The sequence below is a fragment of the Somniosus microcephalus genome, unplaced genomic scaffold (genome assembly GCF_052327205.1).
Source record: "Somniosus microcephalus isolate GS21.2 unplaced genomic scaffold, FLI_Smic_1.0 unresolved_chr7, whole genome shotgun sequence".
NCBI lineage: Eukaryota > Metazoa > Chordata > Chondrichthyes > Squaliformes > Somniosidae > Somniosus > Somniosus microcephalus.
Genome location: NW_028225185.1, coordinates 34,160,635 through 34,183,606, shown reverse-complemented (window position 1 = coordinate 34,183,606; position 22,972 = coordinate 34,160,635). Strand labels below are relative to the sequence as shown.

Sequence of the window (22,972 nt, the reverse complement as noted above, 5' to 3'; positions counted from 1 at the left end):
GTTGAGGGAGATGGGGGAGAAGGTGGGTAGGTGGGGTTGAGGGATACAGGGAGAAGGTGGGGTGGGGTGGGGTTGAAGGATATGGGGAGAAGGTGGGTGGGGTGGGGTTGAGGGAGATGGGGAGAAGGTGGGTAGGTGGGGTTGAGGGATACAGGGAGAAGGTGGGGTTGAGGGAGAAGGTGGGTGGGTGGGGTTGAGGGAGATGGGGAGAAGGTGGGTGGGTGGGGTTGAGGGATATGGGGAGAAGGGTGGGTGGGTGGGGTTGAGGGAGATGGGGAGAAGGTGGGTGGGTGGGGTTGAGGGAGATGGGGAGAAGGTGGGTAGGTGGGGTTGAGGGAGATGGGGAGAAGGTGGGTGGGTGAGGTTGAGGGAGATGGGGAGAAGGTGGGTAGGTGGGGTTGAGGAATATGGGGAGAAGGTGGGTAGGTGGGGTTGAGGGAGATGGGGGAGAAGGTGGGTCGGTGGGGTTGAGGGATATGGGGAGAAGGTGGGTAGGTGGGGTTGAGGGATATGGGGAGAAGGTGGGTAGGTGGGGTTGAGGGATATGGGGAGAAGGTGGGGTTGAGGGATATGGGGAGAAGGTGGGTAGGTGGGGTTGAGGGAGATGGGGAGGAGGTGGGTAGGTGGGGTTGAGGGATATGGGGAGAAGGTGGGTAGGTGGGGTTGAGGGATATGGGGAGAAGGTGGGTAGGTGAGGTTGAGGGAGATGGGGAGAAGGTGGGTGGATGGGGTTGAGGGAGATGGGGAGAAGGTGGGTAGGTGGGGTTGAGGGATATGGGGAGAAGGTGGGTGGGTGGGGTTGAGGGAGATGGGGAGAAGGTGGGTGGGTGGAGTTGAGGGAGATGGGGAGAAGGTGGGTAGGTGGGGTTGAGGGATATGGGGAGAAGGTGGGGTTGAGGGATATGGGGAGAAGGTGGATGATGGGGTTGATCGACCACAAAAGGGACTGTCCCGAACAATTCCAGCGCTCTGAGAGAGTGAAAGAGGCGCGATTCCAGTCTTACCGTAACGGCTGAGCGACCTGGTAAAGGTGAAGGAGTTGGCGATGTTGTAGGCCGAGATCTGCTTGGGGACCAGAGCCACGGCCGACCCGTCGGTGACCTGTGAGATAAAGCACGGTGGGGTATTTTCAAGCTTACTCCCGGCCTCTCCCCTCTTCCCTCCCCTTTCCCCTGTGCCCAGTACTCCAGGCGTGGTCTCACCAAGGCCCGGTCCAGATGCAGCAAGACCTCCCCACCCCTGTGGGACAACGCACCACCCGCCTTCCTGATTGCTCGCTGTACCCGCATGTTAACTCCCTGGGATTCGTGTACAACTGCCTCTGAATACCAACAGCTACTAATAAAAAAACAGAAAACGCTGGGAACACTCAGCAGGTCAGGGCAGCATCCGTGGAGAGAGAAACACAGAGTCAACACCTCGGGTCGATGAGCCTTCGTCAGAACTGGAAAAAGCTGGAGATGGAACAGGTTCTGAAGCAGGTGGAATCTCAGCGTAAGCTCGAGGAACAGCACCTCATCTTTCGATAAGGCACTTTACAGTCTTCAGGACTCGACATCAAGTTCAACAATTTCAGACCATAACCTCGGCCCCTATCTTTTTTTTCCATTTTTTTCCCCTCTCTCTCACATGGCCGCTGTCGATCATTCGACCCGGGTTCGAATCCGGCCTCGGGCGACTGTCTGTGTGGAGTTTGCACATTCTCCCCGTGTTTGCGTGGGTTTCCTCCGGGCGCTCCGGTTTCCTCCCACAGTCCAAAGATGTGCGGGTTAGGTTGATTGGCTATGATAAATTGACCCTTAGTGTTAGGGGGATTAAATACGTGGGGTTACGGGGATAGGGTGGGATATGTGTCGGTGCAGGCTCGATGGGCCGAAATGGCCTCTATCTGCACTGTGGGGTTTCTGTGATTCTGCCATCGCCATTTACACCTCATCTAGAGCCATCTTTTGTTTCTTTACTTGTCCCATTACCATCTCCTTTGGCCTCGCCCCATCACCCCTTTTGTCCTTTAACCTCTCCTGCCCTCCATCCTATCACAGACCTTCCCCTTTGTTTTTCACAGAATCACAGAAACCCCACAGTGCAGATAGAGGCCATTTCGGCCCATCGAGCCTGCACCGTTTCCTCCCCTCCCCGCTTTCCCCGCCCCCACACTCACTTAAAAACCTCTTCCGTCTCCAGCTTTTTCCAGTTCTGACGAAGGGTCATCGACCTGAAACGTTAACTCTGTTTCTCTCTCCACAGATGCTGCCCGACCTGCTGAATGGCCTCCTCCTGTTCCTAATGTAACAGGCTCAAGGGGCTGAACGGCCTCCTCCTGTTCCTAATGTAACAGGCTCGAGGGGCTGAACGGCCTCCTCCTGTTCCTAATGTAACAGGCTCAAGGGGCTGACCGGCCTCCTCCTGTTCCTAATGTAACAGGCCCGAGGTGGGCTGAATGGCCTCCTCCTGTTCCTAATGTTGCAGGATCGAGGGGCTGAACGGCCTCCTTCTGTTCCTAATGTAACAGGCTCGAGGGGGCTGAACGGCCTCCTCCTGTTCCTAATGTAACAGGCCCGAGGGGGCTTAATGGCCTCCTCCTGTTCCTAATGTAACAGGCTCGAGGGGGCTGAACGGCCTCCTCCTGTTCCTAATGTAACAGGCCCGAGGTGGGCTGAATGGCCTCCTCCTGTTCCTAATGTTGCAGGATCGAGGGGCTGAACGGCCTCCTTCTGTTCCTAATGCAACAGGCTCGAGAGGGCTGAACGGCTTCCTTCTGTTCCTAATGTAACAGGCTCGAGGGGGCTTAATGGCCTCCTCCTGTTCCTAATGTAACAGGCTCGAGGGGGTGAACGGCCTCCTCCTGTTCCTAATATAACTGGCTCGAGGGGGCTGAATGGCCTCCTCCTGTTCCTAATATAACTGGCTCGAGGGGGCTGAATGGCCTCCTCCTGTTCCTAATGTAACAGGCTCGAGGGGGCTGAACGGCCTCCTCCTGTTCCTAATGTAACAGGCTCGAGGGGGCTGAACGGCCTCCTCCTGTTCCTAATGTAACAGGCTCGAGGGGGCTGAACGGCCTCCTCCTGTTCCACGCACCTGGTAATGCGCCAACGTGTTCAGCCGCTTCCAGTCGTACTCAATCTTCGTGCTCACATCCTCGTCCTGCAGGATTTGGCGGGCTCCGCGACCTTGCCTCCACTCTGTGGAGACCCCGAGGGAAACAAAAAATACATCAAAGCAAATGGACTTCACAGCCCGTTCTGTAGACATCAAACCGAATGCAGTGTTCCCCATCTCCCCCCTGAAGACCTGCACTCTTGTAGGGGTATGGCTGCCCATTGCTTCCTCACGCGGTGGGGGTGGGACCTTACTTCACACAGGGCCCCAGACCCGAGTGTCGCGGGCAATGCTCCCCGTAATTTATTTTGGGTGCCTGGTCCCTTTAAGGGGCTGCGCAGCCCGTTCAAATTTCCGCATTGAAAAGCTGGTGCGCGGCCCGTGCGGGACCTTCAGACCGCAGCACGGCCGCGAGCGCGGCTCGACAGGAACGCTGGTCGCAGGCTATTCCACCGTGTCTGTAGATGTGTACGTGTGTGTGTGAGAGTGAGTGAGTGAGTGTGTGTGAGTGTGTGTGTGTGTGTGTGTGAGTGTGTGTGTGTGAGTGTGTGAGTGTGTGAGTGTGAGTGAGTGAGTGTGTGTGTGTGAGTGTGTGAGTGAGTGTGAGTGTGAAAGAGTGTGAGAGTGAGTGTGTGAGTGAGTGTGAGTGAGTGAGTGAGTGTGAGAGAGTGTGAGAGAGTGAGTGAGTGTGAGTGAGTGAGTGAGTGTGAGAGAGTGTGTGAGAGAGTGTGTGCGAGTGTGTGTGTGGAAGAGAGTGAGAGAGTGAGTGAGTGTGTGAGTGTGAGAGAGTGGGAGAGTGAGTGAGTGTGTGTGAGTGAGAGAGTGGGAGAGTGAGTGAGTGTGTGTGAGTGTGAGAGAGTGGGAGTGTGTGTGTGTGTGTGTGTGTGTGTGAGTGAGTGTGTGAGTGTGTGTGAGTGAGTGAGTGAGTGTGTGTGTGTGAGTGAGTGTGAGAGAGTGTGTGAGTGTGTGTGTGTAAGTGTGTGTGTGTGTGTGTGTGAGAGTCAGTGTCAATGTATGTGTAAGTGTGTAAGTTGTGCGCGGGCCCAGCGTACCCAAGTCCATGTCCTCGGCCTTGGGGCGCTGGGAGTAGGGAACCCCTTTGTAGACGGCGTCGAGCAGTTTGTCCTTGACCTGGGTGATGGTGTCACAGTTCAGCACCTTGACGGGGATCTGGGTGGCATTCTCGTTCTCCGGGCAGATGCAGGTCAACGTCTGCAGGAAGCAAAAAACAAATGAGGGAAAAGAAAATTGACTTGCATTTCCATAGCACCTTTCATCACCTCAGTACGTCCCAAAGCGCTTCAGCGGCTGACTGACTTCCTTCTGTTCCTAATGTAACAGGCTCGAGGGGGCTGAACAGCCTCCTCCTGTTCCTAGTGTAACAGGCTCGAGGGGCTGAACGGACTCCTCCTGTTCCTAATGTAACAGGCTCGAGGGGGCTGAACGGCCTCCTACTGTTCCTAATGTAACAGGCTCGAGGGGCTGAATGGCCTCCTCCTGTTCCTAATGTAACAGGCTCGAGGGGCTGAATGGCCTCCTCCTGTTCCTAATGTAACAGGCTCGAGGGGGCTGAATGGCCTCCTCCTGTTCCTAATGTAACAGGCTCGAGGGGCTGAACGGCCTCCTCCTGTTCCTAATGTAACAGGCTCGAGGGGGCTGAACGGCCTCCTCCTGTTCCTAATGTAACAGGCTCGAGGGGGCTGAATGGCCTCCTCCTGTTCCTGTGTAACAGGCTCGAGGGAGCTGAATGGCCTCCTCCTGTTCCTAATGTAACAGGCTCAAGGGGCTGAACGGCCTCCTGTGTACATTAACGGTGGGGCGGGGGAAGAAACGATTGCTAGGTTCGGAAGGACTCACCAGCATCTTGTAGTCGATCTGCTGACGGATCAGTTTGTCCCTCGCTGAGCGAATATCGGGCTTCCCCCGTGATCGAGTCGATCGGTCCCTTCTCCATCTGCTGCTTGATGGCGCAGTACAGCATGAACAGAGGCTCCCCCACACACTCCTGCACAAGGACATAAAGTTGGAGCAAGATCACTGGTTAGGCCTCAGCTGGGTTATTGCGGCCAATTCTGGGCACCACACTCTTTAGCACGGATTCCAAGGCCTTGGAGAGGCTGCAGAGGAGATTGACAAGAATGGTACCAGGGGATGAGGGATGTGGAGAGACTGGAGAAGCTGGGATTGTTCTCCTTAGAGCAGAGAAGGTTAAGGGGAGATTGACCAGAGTGGTACCAGGGATGAGGGACTTCAGTGACGTGGAGAGACTGGAGAAGCTGGGGTTGTTCTCCTTAGAGCAGAGAAGGTTAAGGGGAGATTGACCAGAATGGTACCAGGGATGAGGGACTTCAGTGATGTGGTGAGACTGGAGAAGCTGGGGTTGTTCTCCTTAGAGCAGAGAAGGTTAAGGGGAGATTGACCAGAATGGTACCAGGGATGAGGGACTTCAGTGATGTGGAGAGACTGGAGAAGCTGGGATTGTTCTCCTTAGAGCAGAGACGGTTAAGGGGAGATTGACCAGAATGGTACCAGGGATGAGGGACTTCAGTGATGCAGAGAGACTGGAGAAGCTGGGGTTGTTCTCCTTAGAGCAGAGAAGGTTAAGGGGAGATTGACCAGAATGGTACCAGGGATGAGGGACTTCAGTGATGTGGAGGGACTGGAGAAGCTGGGATTGTTCTCCTTAGAGCAGAGAAGGTTAAGGGGAGATTGACCAGAATGGTACCAGGGATGAGGGACTTCAGTGATGTGGAGAGACTGGAGAAGCTGGGATTGTTCTCCTTAGAGCAGAGAAGGTTAAGGGGAGATTGACCAGAATGGTACCAGGGATGAGGGACTTCAGTGATGTGGAGAGACTAGAGAAGCTGGGGTTGTTCTCCTTAGAGCAGGGAAGATTAAGAGGAGATTGACCAGAATTAGGTAGGTTAAGCACTGGGGTTCATTTCTGCAGCAACAGAATTGAATAGCAGGAAAATTACGTTAAACTTCTATCGAACCTTGGTCAGACCACACTTGGAATATGGTCTCCATATTGTGAAAATGATCTAGAGGCACTGGAGAAGGTGCAAAAAAGATTTACAAGGATGATAGCAGAACTGAGATGTTATAACTATCAGGAAAGATTGAACAGGCTGGGGCTCTTTTCTCTGGAAAAGAGAAGGCCGAGGGGTGACCTGATCGAGGTCTTTAAGATTATGACGGGGTTTCGATAGGGTAGACGTAGAGAAGATGTCTCCTCTTGTGGGGGAGACCAGAACTAGGGGCCGTCAATATAAGAGAGTCACTAATAAATCCAATCGGGAATTCAGGAGAAACTTCTTTCTCCAGAGAGTGGTGAGAATGTGGAACTCGCTCCCACAGGGAGTGGTCGAGGCGAATAGAGTCGATGTATTTAAGGGGAAGCTGGATAAACACACAAGGGAGAAAGAAATAGAAGGATATGGTGATGGGGTGAGATGAAGAGGGGGCGGGAGGAGGCTGGTGTGGAGCAGGAACACCGGCACGGAGCAGAGGGGCCGAATGGCCTGTTTCTGGGCTGTAATATTCTGTATAATTCTCCCTGTCCTTTAAGACGCTCCTTAAAACCCACCTCTTTGACCAAGCTTTTGGTCACCTGTCTTAATCTCATTGAAACGTATAAAATTCTGACCGGGCTAGACAGACTGGATGCAGGGAGGATGTTTCCCCGGGCTGGGGGGGTCTAGAACGAGGGGTCACAGTCTCAGGATACGGGGTAGGACATTTAGGACTGAGATGAGGAGAAATGTCTTCACTCAGAGGGTGGTGAACCTGTGGAATTCTCTACCACAGAAGGCTGTGGAGGCCAAGTCACTGAATCTATTTAAGGAGGAGATAGATAGATTTCTAGACACAAAAGGCATCAAGGGGTATGGGGAGAGAGCGGGAATATGGTATTGAGATAGAGGATCAGCCATGATCATATTGAAACATAGAAACATAGAAGATAGGAGCAGGAGTAGGCCATTCGGCCCCTCAAGCCTGTTCCTCCATTTAATGAGATCATGGCTGATCATCCAAATTCAGTACCCATTGATATACCTATCAATTCATTCCATGAAAAGCGACGAGTTAAGATAGTAACTATAGGTTTTTATTGGCTAAATAACAGAGCCCACCCTCGTGGGCGATCGGTTCCAACAAGGGAGAATACTAGCCAAGCGGTCACCTTTATACCTGGGCAAGCAGGCGGAGCCATGGGCGGAGTCAGCTGAGGTAAGCCCAGGTATAGCAGTGTGCGTGGCAAGAGGTGACCTTGTGTAGCGATAACAACAGTGTAAACAGTGATAACAACAGGGTAACAATAGTGAACGGTTGTGAACGGTAACAGTGGTTTACCACACCCTGTCCCTGCTTTCTCCCCATATCCTTACAGCCTTCTTTCCTTCAGGTCTCGGGAGTCCCTCATCTCACCGGCACAGAAAGCAGAATGGCCGCCAGCTGTCAAAATCTGCAGCCTCTGCTTTCTGTTCCGGAGAGATCTCTAAATCAGCCTGAGAGCAAGGAGTTATCTTAGAGGACAGACTGTCAGTGTTTGACAGCTTCAAAGAGCTGTGAAACGCTGATATTTCATCTGTCAAAAGCTCTTGACAGATGAAATGTCAATCTGTGACGTCACCTGTTGCCGGGTGGCCCTTAATTGGCCTGCTGAGCCCGCTGGGCGGACTCAACAAGGTCAATCAAGGGGAAACCGTGTGGGTTGGCCACAACTCGATGGAGGCGGGACTACAGCCCCGAAAGCTGTAGTCCCGCCTCCTACACGCCTCCAGTATCAAAATCCAGCCCAGGATGTCCAACATTTCAACTGCCTTTAACAGCTTTATTACCAAGGTCACATTCCAGGGTATCTTTTAATAGGCATTCAGCAGCTTGAGTGACTGATTGAAGAGGCAGTTTACACATGTTTACATTAAGATATGTAACCCAATCCGTGAAGGTGCATGCGGGCCAAGATCCAATCAGGTTGCAGGAATGAATTGTGCACGAGGCCGCCATGCGTATTTGAATGTATCAGAATGTAGAGTTTGCTGTAACAATTTGGAGAAGTCTGGCTAAAGACAGAGCAGACTGCCTCCCCACCGGGGTAATAAAGACAACTTGACTATCGATCTGAAAACCTTGTGTCGAGTGTTGGTTTAAAATACTCCACAACGGTCAGCGAGCACAGATGGGCGAACGGGACTTGGTGCGGGTTAGGACACGAGGCTACCAAAGAGGCAGCGAGGAGGGAGAGTGATTATTTTTTTTCTGACCACGAGAGGTGCCTCCTACCTTCAGGAACCGGTACAGCAGGAAGGTGAACCAGTTGGTGAGCATCTTCTCAGCCACCGACTCAGTCCTGAAACAAATACAAGACGCACAGCGGTTAGAAACACTCCGGACCAGACCCAGCCGCCCCGCCTTGTCCGCCCCCCGCTACCCCACCCCTGGTTGATCACAGAGCACACATACACACACACACACACACACACACCCTGGGGTGACACCAAGCCAAACCGACCAGGGAAGTCCCACTCCCTAATATAAAATAAAAACAGGAAAATGCTGGAGATACTCAGCAGGTCAGGCAGCATCTGTGGAGAGAGAAACAGAGTTAACGTTTCAGGTCGATGACCCTTCGTCAGAACTGGAAAAAAAGCAGGAAATGGAACAGATTTTTAAGCGAGTGTAGGGGCTGGGAAAGGGGGGAGGGGATGAAAGAATAAAATATGTAATAGCAGAGCACTTGGAAAGCAATGACAAGATCGGACAAAGTCAACATGGATTTACAAAAGGTAAATTATGCTTGACTAATCTACTGGAATTTTTTGAGGATGTAACTGGTAAAATAGATAAGGGAGAACCAGTGGATGTGGTGTATTTGGACTTTCAGAAGGCTTTCGATAACGTCGCGCATAAGAGATTAGCGTGCAAAATTAAGGCACATGGGATTGGGGGCAAGGTATTGACTTGGATAGAGAACTGGTTGGCGGACAGAAAGCAAAGAGTTGGAATAAACGGGTCGTTTTCCGAGTGGCAGGCAGTGACTAGTGGGGTACTGCAGGGATCGGTCCTTGTTCACAATATATATTAATGATCTGGACGAGGAAATTGGATGTAATATCTCCAAATTTGCAGATGACACAAAGCTGGGTGGGAGGGTATGCTGTGAGGAGGATGTCGTGAAACTCCAGTACGATTTGGACAGGTTGGGTGATTGGGCAGAAACATGGCAAATGCACTATAATGTGGATAAATGTGAGGTTATCCACTTTGGTGGCAAAAACAGGAAGGCAGATTATTATTTGAATGGCAATAGATTGGGAGAAGGGGAAGTGCAAAGAGACCTGGGTGTTCTTGTGCACCAGTCGCTGAAGGTAAGCATGCAGGTGCAGCAGGCGGTTAAGAAGGCAAATGGTATGTTGGCCTTCGTAGCAAGAGGGTTTGAGTACAGGAACAAGGATGTCTTGCTGCAGTTGTACAGGGCCTTGGTGAGACCGTACCTTGAGTATTGTGTGCAGTTTTGGTCGCCTTACCTGAGGAAGGACGTTCTTGCCATGGAGGGAGTGCAGCGAAGATTCACCAGGCTGATACCTGGGATGGCAGGAATGACGTATGAGGAGAGATTGGGTCGATTGGGCTTATACTCACTGGAGTTTAGAAGAATGAGAGGGGATCTCATCAAAACCTATAAAATTCTGTCAGATCCTGGACAGACTAGATGCAGGAAGGATGTTCCCGATGGCGGGGGAGTCCAGAACCAGGGGTCATAATCTAAGGATAAGGGGTAAGCCATTTAGGACTGAAATGAGGAGGAATTTCTTCACCCAGAGAGTGGTGAACCTGTGGAATTCTCTGCCACAGAGGGCGGTGGAGGCCAGTTCATTAAATATATTCAAGAAGGAGTTGGATATATTTCTTACGGCTAAAGGGATCAAGGGATATGGGGAGAAGGCAGGGACAGGGCACTGAATTTGGATGATCAGCCATGATCGCATTGAATGGCGGAGCAGGCTCGAGGGGCCGAATGGCCGACTCCTGCTCCTATCTTCTATGTTTCTATGTGATAGGATAGAACGCAGGAGAGGTTAAGACACATTAAGAGATATTCAAGGCGAGAGGAGATGGTAATGGGACAGGTTAAAAAACAAAGGATGGCTCTAGAGGAAGTGTAAATTGCGCTGGCAGAATGAAAGACAGCTGCCATGTGGGAGAGAAGAACAGAAGGCACAAACAAAAAGTGTGGATAAAAAATATATATATGATAGGGGTCGGGGTTATGATCTGAAATTGTTGAACTCTATGTTGAGTCCAGAAGGCTGTAAAGTGCCTAATTGAAAGCCCCACTCCCTACCCAGGTCGGTCTGTGCAGAGTTAACGGGGTGTTTGGCTAGCGTGGCGGTAGATAGGCTGGGTGAGGCGAGGAATCGAGGATTGAGGAACAGACCAGGGGGGAGAGGTGATCTCAATAAAACGTATAAGATTCTGAGGGGGTGATGCGCCTCAATAACTTCAAGGCTCAAAGTTAACTGGATAAAACAAGGCTTTTATTAGCAAAGAAAAATGCCTGTGTCTTCACCTAGCTTCACCTAGCATTCTGCTGTTCTGCTGCAAGACAAGCCTGGGCTTGTCTTAAGTAGGACCAGGTATGGGCGGAGCCGACACACCCAATGGGGAGAAAGGGGGCGGTGCACTATATACAATACAAGGTAAAACACAGGAGCAGGCAATACAATATATGTAGTTAAATACAGAGTCTGATGGATGACATATTTCATCACAGGGGGATTGACAGGGTAGATGCTGAGAGGCTGTTTCCCCCCTGGCTGGAGAGTCTCGAACCAGGGGTCACAGTCTCAGGATAAGGGGTCGGCCATTTCGGACTGAGATGAGGAGGAATTTCTTCACTCAGAGGGCGGTGAATCTTTGGAATTCTCTGCCCCAGAGGGCTGTGGAGGCTCAGTCGCTGAGTATATTCAATAATCAGCATTCAGCAGCTTGTGTGACTGATTGAGGAGGCAGCTTATACATGTTTACATTAAGATTTGCAACCAATCCGTGAAGGTGAGTAAAGATCGATAGATTTTTGGACTCGAGGGGAATCGAGGGATCGGGCGGAGTTGAGGTGGGAGATCAGCCCTGATCTTATTGAATGGCGGAACAGGCTCGAGGGGCCGAATGGCCGACTCCTGCTCCTATTTCCTATGTTCTTAGGAATTGAGGACTGAGAAAAGGACCAGGTGGTCGTTGGGGGGTCGGGGGTCAGGGGGGAGAATCGAGGACTGACGAAAGGACCAGGGGGCTGTTGGGAGGGTCGTTGGGAGGGTCAGGGGGGAGAATCTGTTTCGATAGGACAGAGAACTGGTTGGCAGACAGGAAGCAAAGAGTTGGAATAAACGGCTCCTTTTCCGAGTGGCAGGCAGTGACTAGTGGGGTACCGCAGGGATCGGCCCTTGGACCTCAGCTATTCACAATATATATTAATGATCTGGACGTGGGAACTAGATGTAATATCTCCAAGTTTGCAGACGACATAAAGCTGGGTGGGCGTGTGTGCTGTGAGGAGGATGCCGAGAAACTCCAGTACGATTTGGACAGGTTGGGTGATTGGGCAGAAGCATGGCAGATGCAATATAACGTGGATAAATGTGAGGTTATCCACTTTGGTGTCATAAACAGGAAGGCAGATTATTATCTGAATAGCAATAGATTGGGAGAAGGGGAAGTGCAACGAGACCTGGGTGTCCTTGTGCACCAGTCGCTGAAAGTAAGCATGCAGGTGCAGCAGGCGGTTAAGAAGGCAAATGGTATGTTGGCCTTCGTAGCGAGAGGGTTCGAGTACAAGAACAAGGATGTCTTGCTGCAGTTGTACAGGACCTTGGTGAGACCACACCTTGAGTATTGTGTGCAGTTTTGGTCGCCTTATCTGAGGAAGGATGTTCTTGCCATGGAGGGAGTGCAGCGAAGATTCACCAGACTGATACCTGGGATGGCAGGAATGACGTATGAGGAGAGATTGGGTCAATTGGGCTTATACTCGCTGGAGTTTAGAAGAAGGAGAGGGGATCTCATCGAAACTTATAAAATTCTAACAGGACTGGACAGACTAGATGCAGGAAGGATGTTCCCGATGGCCGGGGAGTCCAGAACCAGGGGTCACAGTCTAAGGATAAGGGGTGAGCCATTTAGGACAGAGATGAGGAGGAATTTCTTCACCCAGAGAGTGGTGAACCTGTGGAATTCTCGACCACAGAAGGCAGTTGAGGCCAATTCATTAAATATATTCAAGAAGGAGTTGGATATATTTCTTAAGGCTAAAGGGATCAAGGGATATGGGGAGAAGGCAGGGACAGGGGACTGAATTTGGATGATCAGCCATGATCTCATTGAATGGCGGAGCGGGCTCGAGGGGCCGAATGGCCTCCTCCTGCTCCTATCTTCTATGTTTCTATGTAGCGAGGACTGACCTGCGCAGCAGCAGCTTGGGATGGTTCTTGTTCTCCAGGTTCTTCTCGATCAGGTCGGAGAGCAGCTGCTTAAGGACCATGGTGGCGTACTGCATCTTGCCCTGGAGGGCCGTCATGACCAGCGAGGCCACGTTGCCCCGGTCCCTCATGGAGAAGCTGCGCTGGGCCTCCAGGGTGCGCACGAAGGTCAGCAGGAAGACCTTGTTGTTGAGGAGTTGGCCAAAGATCTTCAGCGCCTTCTCCACATTGGCGGGAGCCTGCGGTGGTGGGGGTGGAGGGGGAGGGGCAAGATACGGACACAATCCGTCAATTAGTAAGGTCCAAGCAAGATCCACGCCACCCCTGCGTCCCACCCTGGAGTTGGTCAGAGGAGCGTTACGCCCGGTCTCGCTCGATGTATTATTCCAGTGCCCCGGTCCCTGTAAGGCCATCTGATCCCAGTTCACATCTATAAGCAGGTCCCGCATCTGATATAAGGTTTTTATGTTGAGGTTCGACACATCTTGCCATCAATTGTATGCTACTTCCTGTCACTCTCGTACCTGCCCTGGGAGTGTTTGATGGGACAGTGTAGAGGGAGCTTTACTCTGTATCTAACCCCGTGCTGTACCTGCCCTGGGAGTGTTTGATGGGGACAGTGTAGAGGGAGCTTTACTCTGTATCTAACCCGTGCTGTACCTGCCCTGGGAGTGTTTGATGGGACAGTGTAGAGGGAGCTTTACTCTGTATCTAACCCGTGCTGTACCTGCCCTGGGAGTGTTTGATGGGACAGTGTAGAGGGAGCTTTACTCTGTATCTAACCCGTGCTGTACCTGCCCTGGGAGTGTTTGATGGGACAGTGTAGAGGGAGCTTTACTCTGTATCTAACCCGTGCTGTACCTGCCCTGGGAGTGTTTGATGGGACAGTGTAGAGGGAGCTTTACTCTGTATCTAACCCATGCTGTACCTGCCCTGGGAGTGTTTGATGGGGACAGTGTAGAGGGAGCTTTACTCTGTATCTAACCCCGTGCTGTACCTGCCCTGGGAGTGTTTGATGGGGACAGTGTAGAGGGAGCTTTACTCTGTATCTAACCCCGTGCTGTACCTGTCCTGGGAGTGTTTGATGGGGACAGTGTAGAGGGAGCTTTACTCTGTATCTAACCCGTGCTGTACCTGCCCTGGGAGTGTTTGATGGGACAGTGTAGAGGGAGCTCACTGCCCCCCCCCACCCCCCCTGCTCTCCCCTCCGCTGCCGATAACGGCGAGTGTTGCGCTCCTGGGCAGCCGAGCTTACGTCGAGTTCTTTCAGCACCGGGTGGTCCTCGATTCCAGGGAAAAGCACGCGGGTGGTGTAAGTCTTGTACTCCAGGAAGGGGATTCCAACCCCATCCAGATCGTTGGTCAGCTCATGGATGTCGGTCTGCAGCTCGGCGAATGCTGTAAGCAACCAGAACACAAGAACATAAGGAATAGGAGCAGGAGTCGGCCATTCGGCCCCTCGAGCCTGCTCCGCCATTCAATGAGATCATGGCTGATCTTCGACCTCAGCTCCACCTTCCCGCCCGATCCCTTGATTCCCCTCGAGTCCAAAAATCTCTCGATCTCAGCCTTGAATATACTCAACGACTGAGCATCCACAGCCCTCTGGGGCAGAGAATTCCAAAGATTCACCGCCCTCTGAGTGAAGAAATTCCTCCTCATCTCAGTCCTAAATGGCCGACCCCTTATCCTGAGACTGTGACCCCTGGTTCGAGACTCTCCAGCCAGGGGGAAACAGCCTGTGTCAGCCATGGTTCAGTGGGCAGCACAGTCGCCTGTGAGTCAGAAGGTTGTGGGTTCAAGTCCCAATCCAGAGACTCGAGCACAGAAATCTAGGCTGACACTCTAGTGCGGTACTGAGGGAGTACTGCACTGTCGGAGGGGCGGTACTGAGGGAGCGCCGCACTGTCGGAGGGGCGGTACTGAGGGAGCGCCGCACTGTCGGAGGGGCAGTACTGAGGGAGCGCCGCACTGTCGGAGGGGCGGTACTGAGGGAGCGCCGCACTGTCGGAGGGGCGGTACTGAGGGAGCGCCGCACTGTCGGAGGGGCGGTACTGAGGGAGCGCCGCACTGTCGGAGGGGCGGTACTGAGGGAGCGCCGCACTGTCGGAGGGGCGGTACTGAGGGAGCGCCGCACTGTCGGAGGGGCCGTCTTTCGGGATGAGACGTTAAACCCGAGGGGCCCCGTCTGCTCTCTCGGGCGGACGTAAAAGATCCCACGGCCACTACTGAGCGGGGGGGGAGTTTTCTGCTGCAATATTTATCCCTCAACCAACATCGCTGAATAATAGATGTCATTTAAAGACATTGCTGTTTGTGGGATCTTGCTGTGCGCAAATTGGCTGCCGCGTTTCCTGCAGTGACCACACTTCAGAAAAAAAAGTGCTTCATTGGCTTTGGGACGTTCCTGAGGCGGTGAAAGTTGCTCCGGAATCAACAAATCAATCTAGCTCTCCCTTTGTCGCGTTCTCGCTCTCTCGTACCTTCCTTGCACTCCAACGCCACCCTGGACTCCAGGTTGTCCATCTGCAGCTGCAGCCTCTTCAGCGTGCGGTCGGCGTCCCGGGTCTTGCGCTTGTAGGCGATGAGCACCATGACGATGGCGAGCAGCAGGAGCCCTCCCCCGACCCCAATCCCCACGATGGCGGGCACGGTCAAGGCGCTGTCCGAGTAGATGTGCAGCGTTCCGGGAGAGTACTCCAGCCCTCCCACCTTGATCTGAGAGAGAGAGAGAAAGACAGAGAGGGAAAGGTTAACAAGGCTCCAGGGAGATTCAGCGCAAAGTGGCACCAATTAAAAAAATCTATCAATCTCAGTTTTGAAATTTCCAATTAACCCCCAGCCTCGACAGCTCTTTGGGGGGAGAGAGTCCCAGATTTCCAGATTGTGTGAAGAAGTGCTTCCTGACATCACCCCTGAACGGCCTGGCTCTAATTTGAAGACCCCTTAAACCCCCTTGTTCCGTGGGCTTTTTGCCATATTACACAAACGAGGGTCGCATTCCCTGGAGTTTAGAAGGTTAAGGGGTCGATCTGATCGAAGTTTTCAGGATATTAAGGGGAACTGATAGGGTAGAGAGAGAGAAACTATTTCCGCTGGTTGGGGAGTCTCGGACTCGGGGGCAGAGTCTCAAAATTAGAGCCAGACCTTTCAGGGGTGAAGTTAGGAAACACTTCGACACACAAAGGGTGGTAGAAGTTTGGAACTCTCTTCCGCAAACGGCAATTGATGCCGGGGGTCAATTGTTAATTTTAAATCGGAGATTGATCAATTTCTGTTAACCAAAGGTATTAAGGGATACGGGGCAAAGGCGGGTAGATGTCCCCCAGTTCTAGACTAATCTATCGATATTGCAGATGACACAAAGCTGGGCGGGCGTGTGTGCTGTGAGGAGGATGCCGAGAAACTCCAGGATGATTTGGACAGGTTGGGTGATTGGGCAGATGCATGGCAGATGCAGTTTAATGTGGATAAATGCGAGGTTATCCACTTTGGTGTCAAAAAACAGGAAGGCAGATTATTATCTGAATGGCAATAGATTGGGAGAAGGGGAAGTGCAATGAGACCTGGGTGTCCTTGTGCACCAGTCGCTGAAGGTAAGCATGCAGGTGCAACAGGCGGTTAAGAAGGCAAACGGTATGTTGGCCTTCGTAGCGAGAGGATTCGAGTACAGGAGCAGGGATGTCTTGCTGCAGTTGTACAGGGCCTTGGTGAGGCCGCACCTTGAGTATTGTGTGCAGTTTTGGTCGCCTTATCTGAGGAAGGGTGTTCTTGCCATGGAAGGAGTTCAGCGAAGATTCACCAGGCTGATACCTGGGATGGCAGGAATGACGTATGATGAGAGATTGGGTCGATTGGGCTTGTACTCGCTGGAGTTTAGAAGAATGAGAGGGGATCTCATTGAAACTTATAAAATTCTAACAGGACTGGACAGACTAGATGCAGGAAGGATGTTCCCGATGGCGGGGGAGTCCAGAACCAGGGGTCACAGTCTAAGGATAAGGGGTAAGCTATTTAGGACAGCGATGAGGAGGAATTTCTTCACCCAGAGAGTGGTGAACCTGTGGAATTCTCTACCACACAAGGCAGCTGAGGCCAATTCATTAAATATATTCAAGGAGTTAGATATATTTCTTAAGGCTTCTCAAGTTTGCGGATGATACCACGGTGGTAGGTCAGGTCACCAACAACGATGAGTCAGCCTACAGGGAGGAGGTCCAGCATCTCGTGAAGTGGTGCGCCGATAACAACCGGGCCCTTAACATCAAGAAAACCAAAGAAATCATTGTGGACTTCAGGAAGTCTAAAGGTGGAAGTCACACCCCCATCCACATCCATGGGGCTGTGGTGGAAAGGGTGGACAGCTTTAAGTTCCTCGGAGTCCACATCACGGAAGACCTCTCCTGGTCCCTCAATACCTCCTCTTTGGTGAAGAAGGCCCAGCAGCGCCTATATTTCCTAAGGAGGCTGAAGGGATGTAACCTGTCACCCCTGATCCTCTCTAACTTTTACCGCTGCACTATAGAGAGCATCCTGACAAACTGTATCACGGTATGGTATGGCACCTGTAGCTACTGTGACCGGAAAGCCCTGCAGCGGGTAGTCAAAACTGCCCAACGCATTACCAGCACCCGGCTACCGACCATAGAGAACATCTACCAGAAACGCTGTTTACGGAGGTCACGGTCCATCATCAAAGACCCGACCCACCCCAGCCACAGTCTGTTCGCCCTCCTGCCATCTGGGAGACGCTACAGATGCATTCGCACCCGAACGACCAGATTTAGGAACAGCTTCTTTCCCAGGGCTGTCATCCTACTGAACTCTGCAAATAAACTCTAAAGCCTGTGTGGTGTATGTAACCTGTACCACCTTAAGAGACTACCTTAAGAGATGGACTACTTTCTCTTGGCTACTGTATATTGTAGTACCGGTGGTGACCACACCGGTATATAAACTCATGTGTAGTAATTTGCTAAGCAGTTCAGCCCTGACCTTCGATTAGTAAAGACCTGTTTAAGTTATTCTTGTTGTCTGTGTCCAGTGATTTAGAATAAGCATATCTGGGACACTCAGACTCAACAGTGGCGACGAGTCCGATCTTACCCTGCGGCAGTTTTGCATCCAAGGCAGCTTCGTCCTCAGAACGGGCGTCGAGAAGAGGCATCCGCCCTCATCAGCCTGCTGAGCACCGCATCGCACGGGAAGCATTGAGAACCCGGGTTGAAATTACTGACCACGAAGTCCTCCATCAGCGACAGGCAGTGATCATCCTTCTACCACGGTGGTGGGTAAGCCGATCTAGCGACACGGGCAGAAAGTCGGCCGCGTTGTCAGTGGAGAAGGGGAGGGAAACCGGAGGAAAAAGGGCGGAGAACTCGACCGCAGCCGGTGTAAAGGGCCGGGCTGCAATCGGGGCCGAGAGGCGCAGCGACAAGGGCAGCGTTAATGCCACGAGAACCGCGGAGAACTCGACCGCAGCCGGTGTAAAGGGCCGGGCTGCAATCGGGGCTGAGAGGCGCAGCAATAAGGGAAGCGTTAATGCCCACGAGAAGCGCGGGGGAACAAAAGCAGCGTCGGGGAAATTAAGAACCGCTGGGAGGCGAGAACGGCAACAGCGCGGTAATCGCCATTGTAGCCAGCGGGGGAAGAAGACCAGCGCGGGAAGCCGCCATTGTAGTCGGCGGGGGAAGAAGACAAGCGCGGGAAAAGCCGCCAAGCGCGGGAAGCCGCCATTTTAGTAGGCGGGGGAAGAAGACAAGCGCGGGAAGCCGCCATTTTGGGAAAATAAAATATTTAAAGAAACTCTCAAGGATGCCTAAACACGGTAACATCACTGCTTTTGATAGCGATGTTGAAGATTGGGCCACGTATGTAGAACGCATTGAAGTTTATTGTACAGTAAATGAGGTACCAGATGATAAGAAAGCAATAACCTTATTAAACTCAATGGGTGCGAAGACGTACGGGTTATTGAGGCACTTTGTAACACCAGATAAACCGGCAGATCAGACTTTCGCGAATATTGTTACTATCCTGCAAGAACATTTAAACCCCACGCCGCTGCTGATAGCGGAACGATTTAAATTTTACAGAAGAACGCAGCTGAAAGAGGAAAGCAACGCTGAATTCTTAATTGAACTGCGCAAGCTATCAAAGTACTGTCAGTTTGGTACAGGACTAGCAGACGCTCTGAGAGATAAATTCGTGTGTGGGTTACTAAAAGAAGGAACTCAAAAGCGACTGCTAGAGGAAAAGGACCTTACGCTTGATAAAGCTGTCACCATTGCAGCATCGCATGAGGCCGCAGCAAGAGGCACCGCGGAAATGCAGCTAAGGTCATCGGAACTCAGCACCAATCGAATGGCATTGGGTGCAGTAAAGTGTTATCGTTGCGGAAGGACAACGCACGATCAGAACCAGTGCTGGTTCAAAAATCAGGAATGCAGAAAATGTGGCAGGCTAGGTCACATAGCTAAAGTATGCCGGTCAGGAAAGAAGACCAGCAACAAAAAGTCACCGCAGGAAAAGTGCAAAAAGGTACACAAGGTGACAGAGAACAGTTTGGATGAACAGAAGACGGATTCAGACTCCAGCAGTAAGGAACTGGGTTGTCTAAGAATACATAATGTGGGTAACACAGCAGATCACCAAACTATCTGGGTCACACTTCAGATAGCAGGAGTCCAAGTGAAGATGGAATTGGACACTGGATCGGCATTGACGGTCATGAATAAGCAAGATTACAAAAGGTTATTTCCACACATTCCCCTAAGGGATACGGAGATTGTATTGAAAACATACACGGGGCAAAGAGTATACCCCATTGGAAAGATAAAGGTAAAGGTGGTCCACAAGGGTAAAGAAAGCCGAGGAATGGACTTGTATGTGTTACCTGAGGGAGGTCCACCATTACTGGGACGGGAATGGATCAGGAGAATAAATATGGACTGGCATTCCTTAAAAGCACTAACTGTAGATTCCGGTAAAAAGGACGATGTCAAACCTAAACGACTGTCCAGAATATTGGACGATGCTAAAGAGGTGTTCCAGCAGGGACTGGGAACACTGAAAGGAATTACGGCAAACATCAAGGTTGAAGAACATGCAAACCCGAAATTTTTCAAAGCTAGACCGGTACCTTATGCGATACGACCTGCTGTGGAAGCTGAGCTGGAAGGACTAGAACGTTCCGGAGTACTGTCAAAGGTGGACTGGAGTGAATGGGCCACGCCCATTGTTCCCGTCATGAAGCGTTCATCGAGTAACAAGCCGGGGGAACCGGGGAAGGTTCGCATCTGTGGCGATTTCAAGATCACTGTTAATCCGGTGCTTCACACGGTGCAATATCCGCTTCCACGGATTGAGGATATCTTCGCTTCGCTGTCTGGCGGGAAACACTTCACCAAGATAGACCTGGCGCAGGCGTACTTACAGATGGAAGTTGATGAAGCGTCACGCCAGTATCTCACAATCAACACGCATAAGGGCTTATATCGGTATAATAGACTGGTTTTTGGAGTGGCATCGGCTCCAGCGATTTGGCAAAGGGCCATGGAGCAGGTATTACAGGGAATTCCAGGCACACAATGCTACCTGGACGACATTCTGATTACAGGAGATGATGATGAGGAACACCTTGCAAATTTGGAACAGGTGCTCACCAGATTGAAAGAATATGGACTTCGAGTTAATCGCCAGAAATGTGAGTTCTTTCAGAAGCAAATCTCGTACTGTGGTCACGTCATTGACCAGGAGGGGCTTCACAAGTCACCTGACAAGATCGAAGCTGTTGTGAAGGCTCCCGCTCCGGAAAATGTATCCCAGTTGAGGTCGTTCCTAGGGTTGATTAACTATTACCATAAGTTTCTGCCAAATTTATCCACGGTGCCACACCCGCTGAACGCTCTTTTGCAGAAGGGAGTGCCATGGAAGTGGAGCGAGGACTGTAAGCGGGCCTTTCACAAAAGCAAGGCATTGATCACCTCTAAGGAAGTGTTGGCTCACTTTAACCCAACGCTGCCTATTCATTTAGCTTGTGATGCTTCTCTATATGGTATTGGGGCAGTGCTCTCACATAAGTTGCCAAATGGCTTGGAAAGACCAGTCGCATTCGCATCCAGATCATTGACCTCCGCTGAGCGCAACTATGCTCAGATAGATAGGGAGGCTCTCAGCCTTGTGTGGGGAGTAAAAAAATTTAATCATTACCTGCAAGGGCAAAAGTTTACGCTGCTGACAGACCACCAGCCGTTGGTTTCCATTTTTAACCCTAAGAAGGGTGTTTCGGTGATGACAGCGCAGAGGCTCCAGAGATGGTCCCTTTTCCTAGGGGCACATCAATATCAGATCGAATTCAAAGGTACAAAGCAACATGGTAATGCTGATGGGCTGTCGCGCCTGCCACTACCTACAGCGGAAGAGGCACCGACAGTTGACCCTGTTGAGCTATTTCACTCGACCATCATCGAATGTTTACCAGTCACCAATGCAAGTATTGAGAGAGAAACCAGGAACGACCCGACACTGTCTCGGGTCTACGAATTGACAGTGAAAGGATGGCCAGCTCATGGTGAACCACTGTTACCGGCATTCTCAGCCAGACGAGAACAGCTGTCCGTCTGTCAAGGAACATTGATGTATGGAACACGGGTGATTATTCCTCCTAAATTAAGGGAGAGAATTCTAAAGGAACTGCATGAAGGTCATCTGGGGGGAGTCAAGATGAAAAGCCTTGCTAGGGCTTATGTGTGGTGGCCAGGTATCGACCAACAGATAGAGGATCTGACGAAAAGCTGCTCAGGGTGCCAAAAAGTTCAAAATGCACCTCCGATTGCACCGCTGCATCCATGGGAATGGCCTTCAACCCCATGGCAACGTGTACATATTGACTTTGCTGGTCCATTCATGGACTCCATGTTTTTAATTGTGGTGGACGCACATTCTAAATGGCCAGAAGTGATTAAGATGACTACCACTGCCTCGGAAAAGACGATCGCGGTGCTAAGAACGATATTTGCAAGAAATGGATTGCCAGAACAAATATGTTCAGACAACGGACCGCAGTTCGTGTCAGAAGAATTCCAGAAATTCATGAAGAAGAATGGGGTGAGACATTATACCTCTGCCCCATATCATCCGGCTACAAACGGGTTGGCCGAGAGATTTGTACAAACGTTCAAAAAAGCAATAAAGGCCATGAGCGAAGATCAGATTCCACTACAACACAAGGTGGACAATTTCCTACTTGCATATCGAAACGCCACTCATGCAGTGACAAACCAAAGTCCTGCCATGATGTTCTACAACAGGAGGTTGCGGTCCAGGTTGGACTTGTTAAAACCAAATGTGCGGAGGGAAGTCGAAAACAAACAGTTCCAGCATATAAATAACAAGACCACTCGGAGTTTCGAAATAGGACAACCAGTGTTAGCCCGGGACTATAAGAATGAGAAATGACAATCTGGAACAATTCGGGCCAGACAAGGACCCCTGATGTACACGGTAGATATTGGTGAAAATGTAATACGACGTCATGCTGACCAACTGGTAGAATCGAGAACAAGGGTCGAACCCATGGTTACGGCAGAGACAACCGTGGAAGAAGTTAGTGAACCTGAAGCATCAGAAGTGAATGTACCTGATGATGATGTCCAATCCATAAGAGATCAACTAGATGAGTCACCCCAGCAACGAGAATCAGAGACCCCTGAAAGGCGTTATCCATCTCGGATCAGGAGGCCTCCTCAGAGACTGAATCTTTGAACTGTTTTGCATGAAGTTGTATATATATATATATATATGTTATTATGTTATGTTAAATGGGGATATACACTGTTAAGCTAAAAAGGGAGGATTGTGGTGTATGTAACCTGTTCCACCTTAACAGAACTACCTTAAGAGATGTACTACTTTCTCTTGGCTGCTGTATACTGTAATACTGTAATACCGGTGGTGACCACACCGGTATATAAACGTTGTGTAGTGATTTGCTGGGCAGTTCAGCCCTGACCTCCGAATAGTAAAGACCTGTTAAAGTTATTCTTGTGGTCTGTGTCCAGTGATTTATAATAAGCATAACTGGGACACACAGACTTAACAGTTTGGTCCACACCTGGAGCACCGTGCGCAGTTCTGGTCTCCATATACCCTGGTTAGACTGCACTTGGAGCACGGTGCACAGTTCTGGTCTCCATATACCTTGGTTAGACCAAACTTGGAGCACTGTGCACAGTTCTGGTCTCCATATACCTTGGTTAGACCACAGTTGGAGCACCGTGCACAGTTCTGGTCTCCATATACCTTGGTTAGACCACACTTGGAGCACTGTGCACAGTTCTGGTCTCCATATACCTTGGTTAGACCACACCTGGAGCACCGTGCGCAGTTCT

The 22,972-nt window shown here is 51.1% G+C and overlaps 2 protein-coding genes across 2 annotated transcripts in view; one reads left to right on the top strand and one right to left on the bottom strand.

Annotated features, from left to right (window-relative positions):
- Window positions 1-5,040, bottom strand: part of LOC147086778 (plexin A3-like) — a 17,615-nt gene extending 12,575 nt beyond the window's left edge. The window contains exons 1-4 of the mRNA XM_085978957.1: window positions 4,957-5,040; window positions 4,152-4,311; window positions 3,079-3,182; window positions 1,005-1,101 (exon numbers count right to left, since the gene is read on the bottom strand). Of these exons, the coding sequence (XP_085835083.1) occupies window positions 1,005-1,101; window positions 3,079-3,182; window positions 4,152-4,311; window positions 4,957-4,962 (367 nt within the window). The 5' untranslated portion in view covers window positions 4,963-5,040. The remainder of the gene's footprint in view (window positions 1-1,004; window positions 1,102-3,078; window positions 3,183-4,151; window positions 4,312-4,956) is intronic.
- Window positions 1-22,972, top strand: part of LOC147086771 (uncharacterized) — a 518,811-nt gene that overhangs the window by 357,042 nt on the left and 138,797 nt on the right. The gene's annotated exons all lie outside the window — the stretch shown is intronic.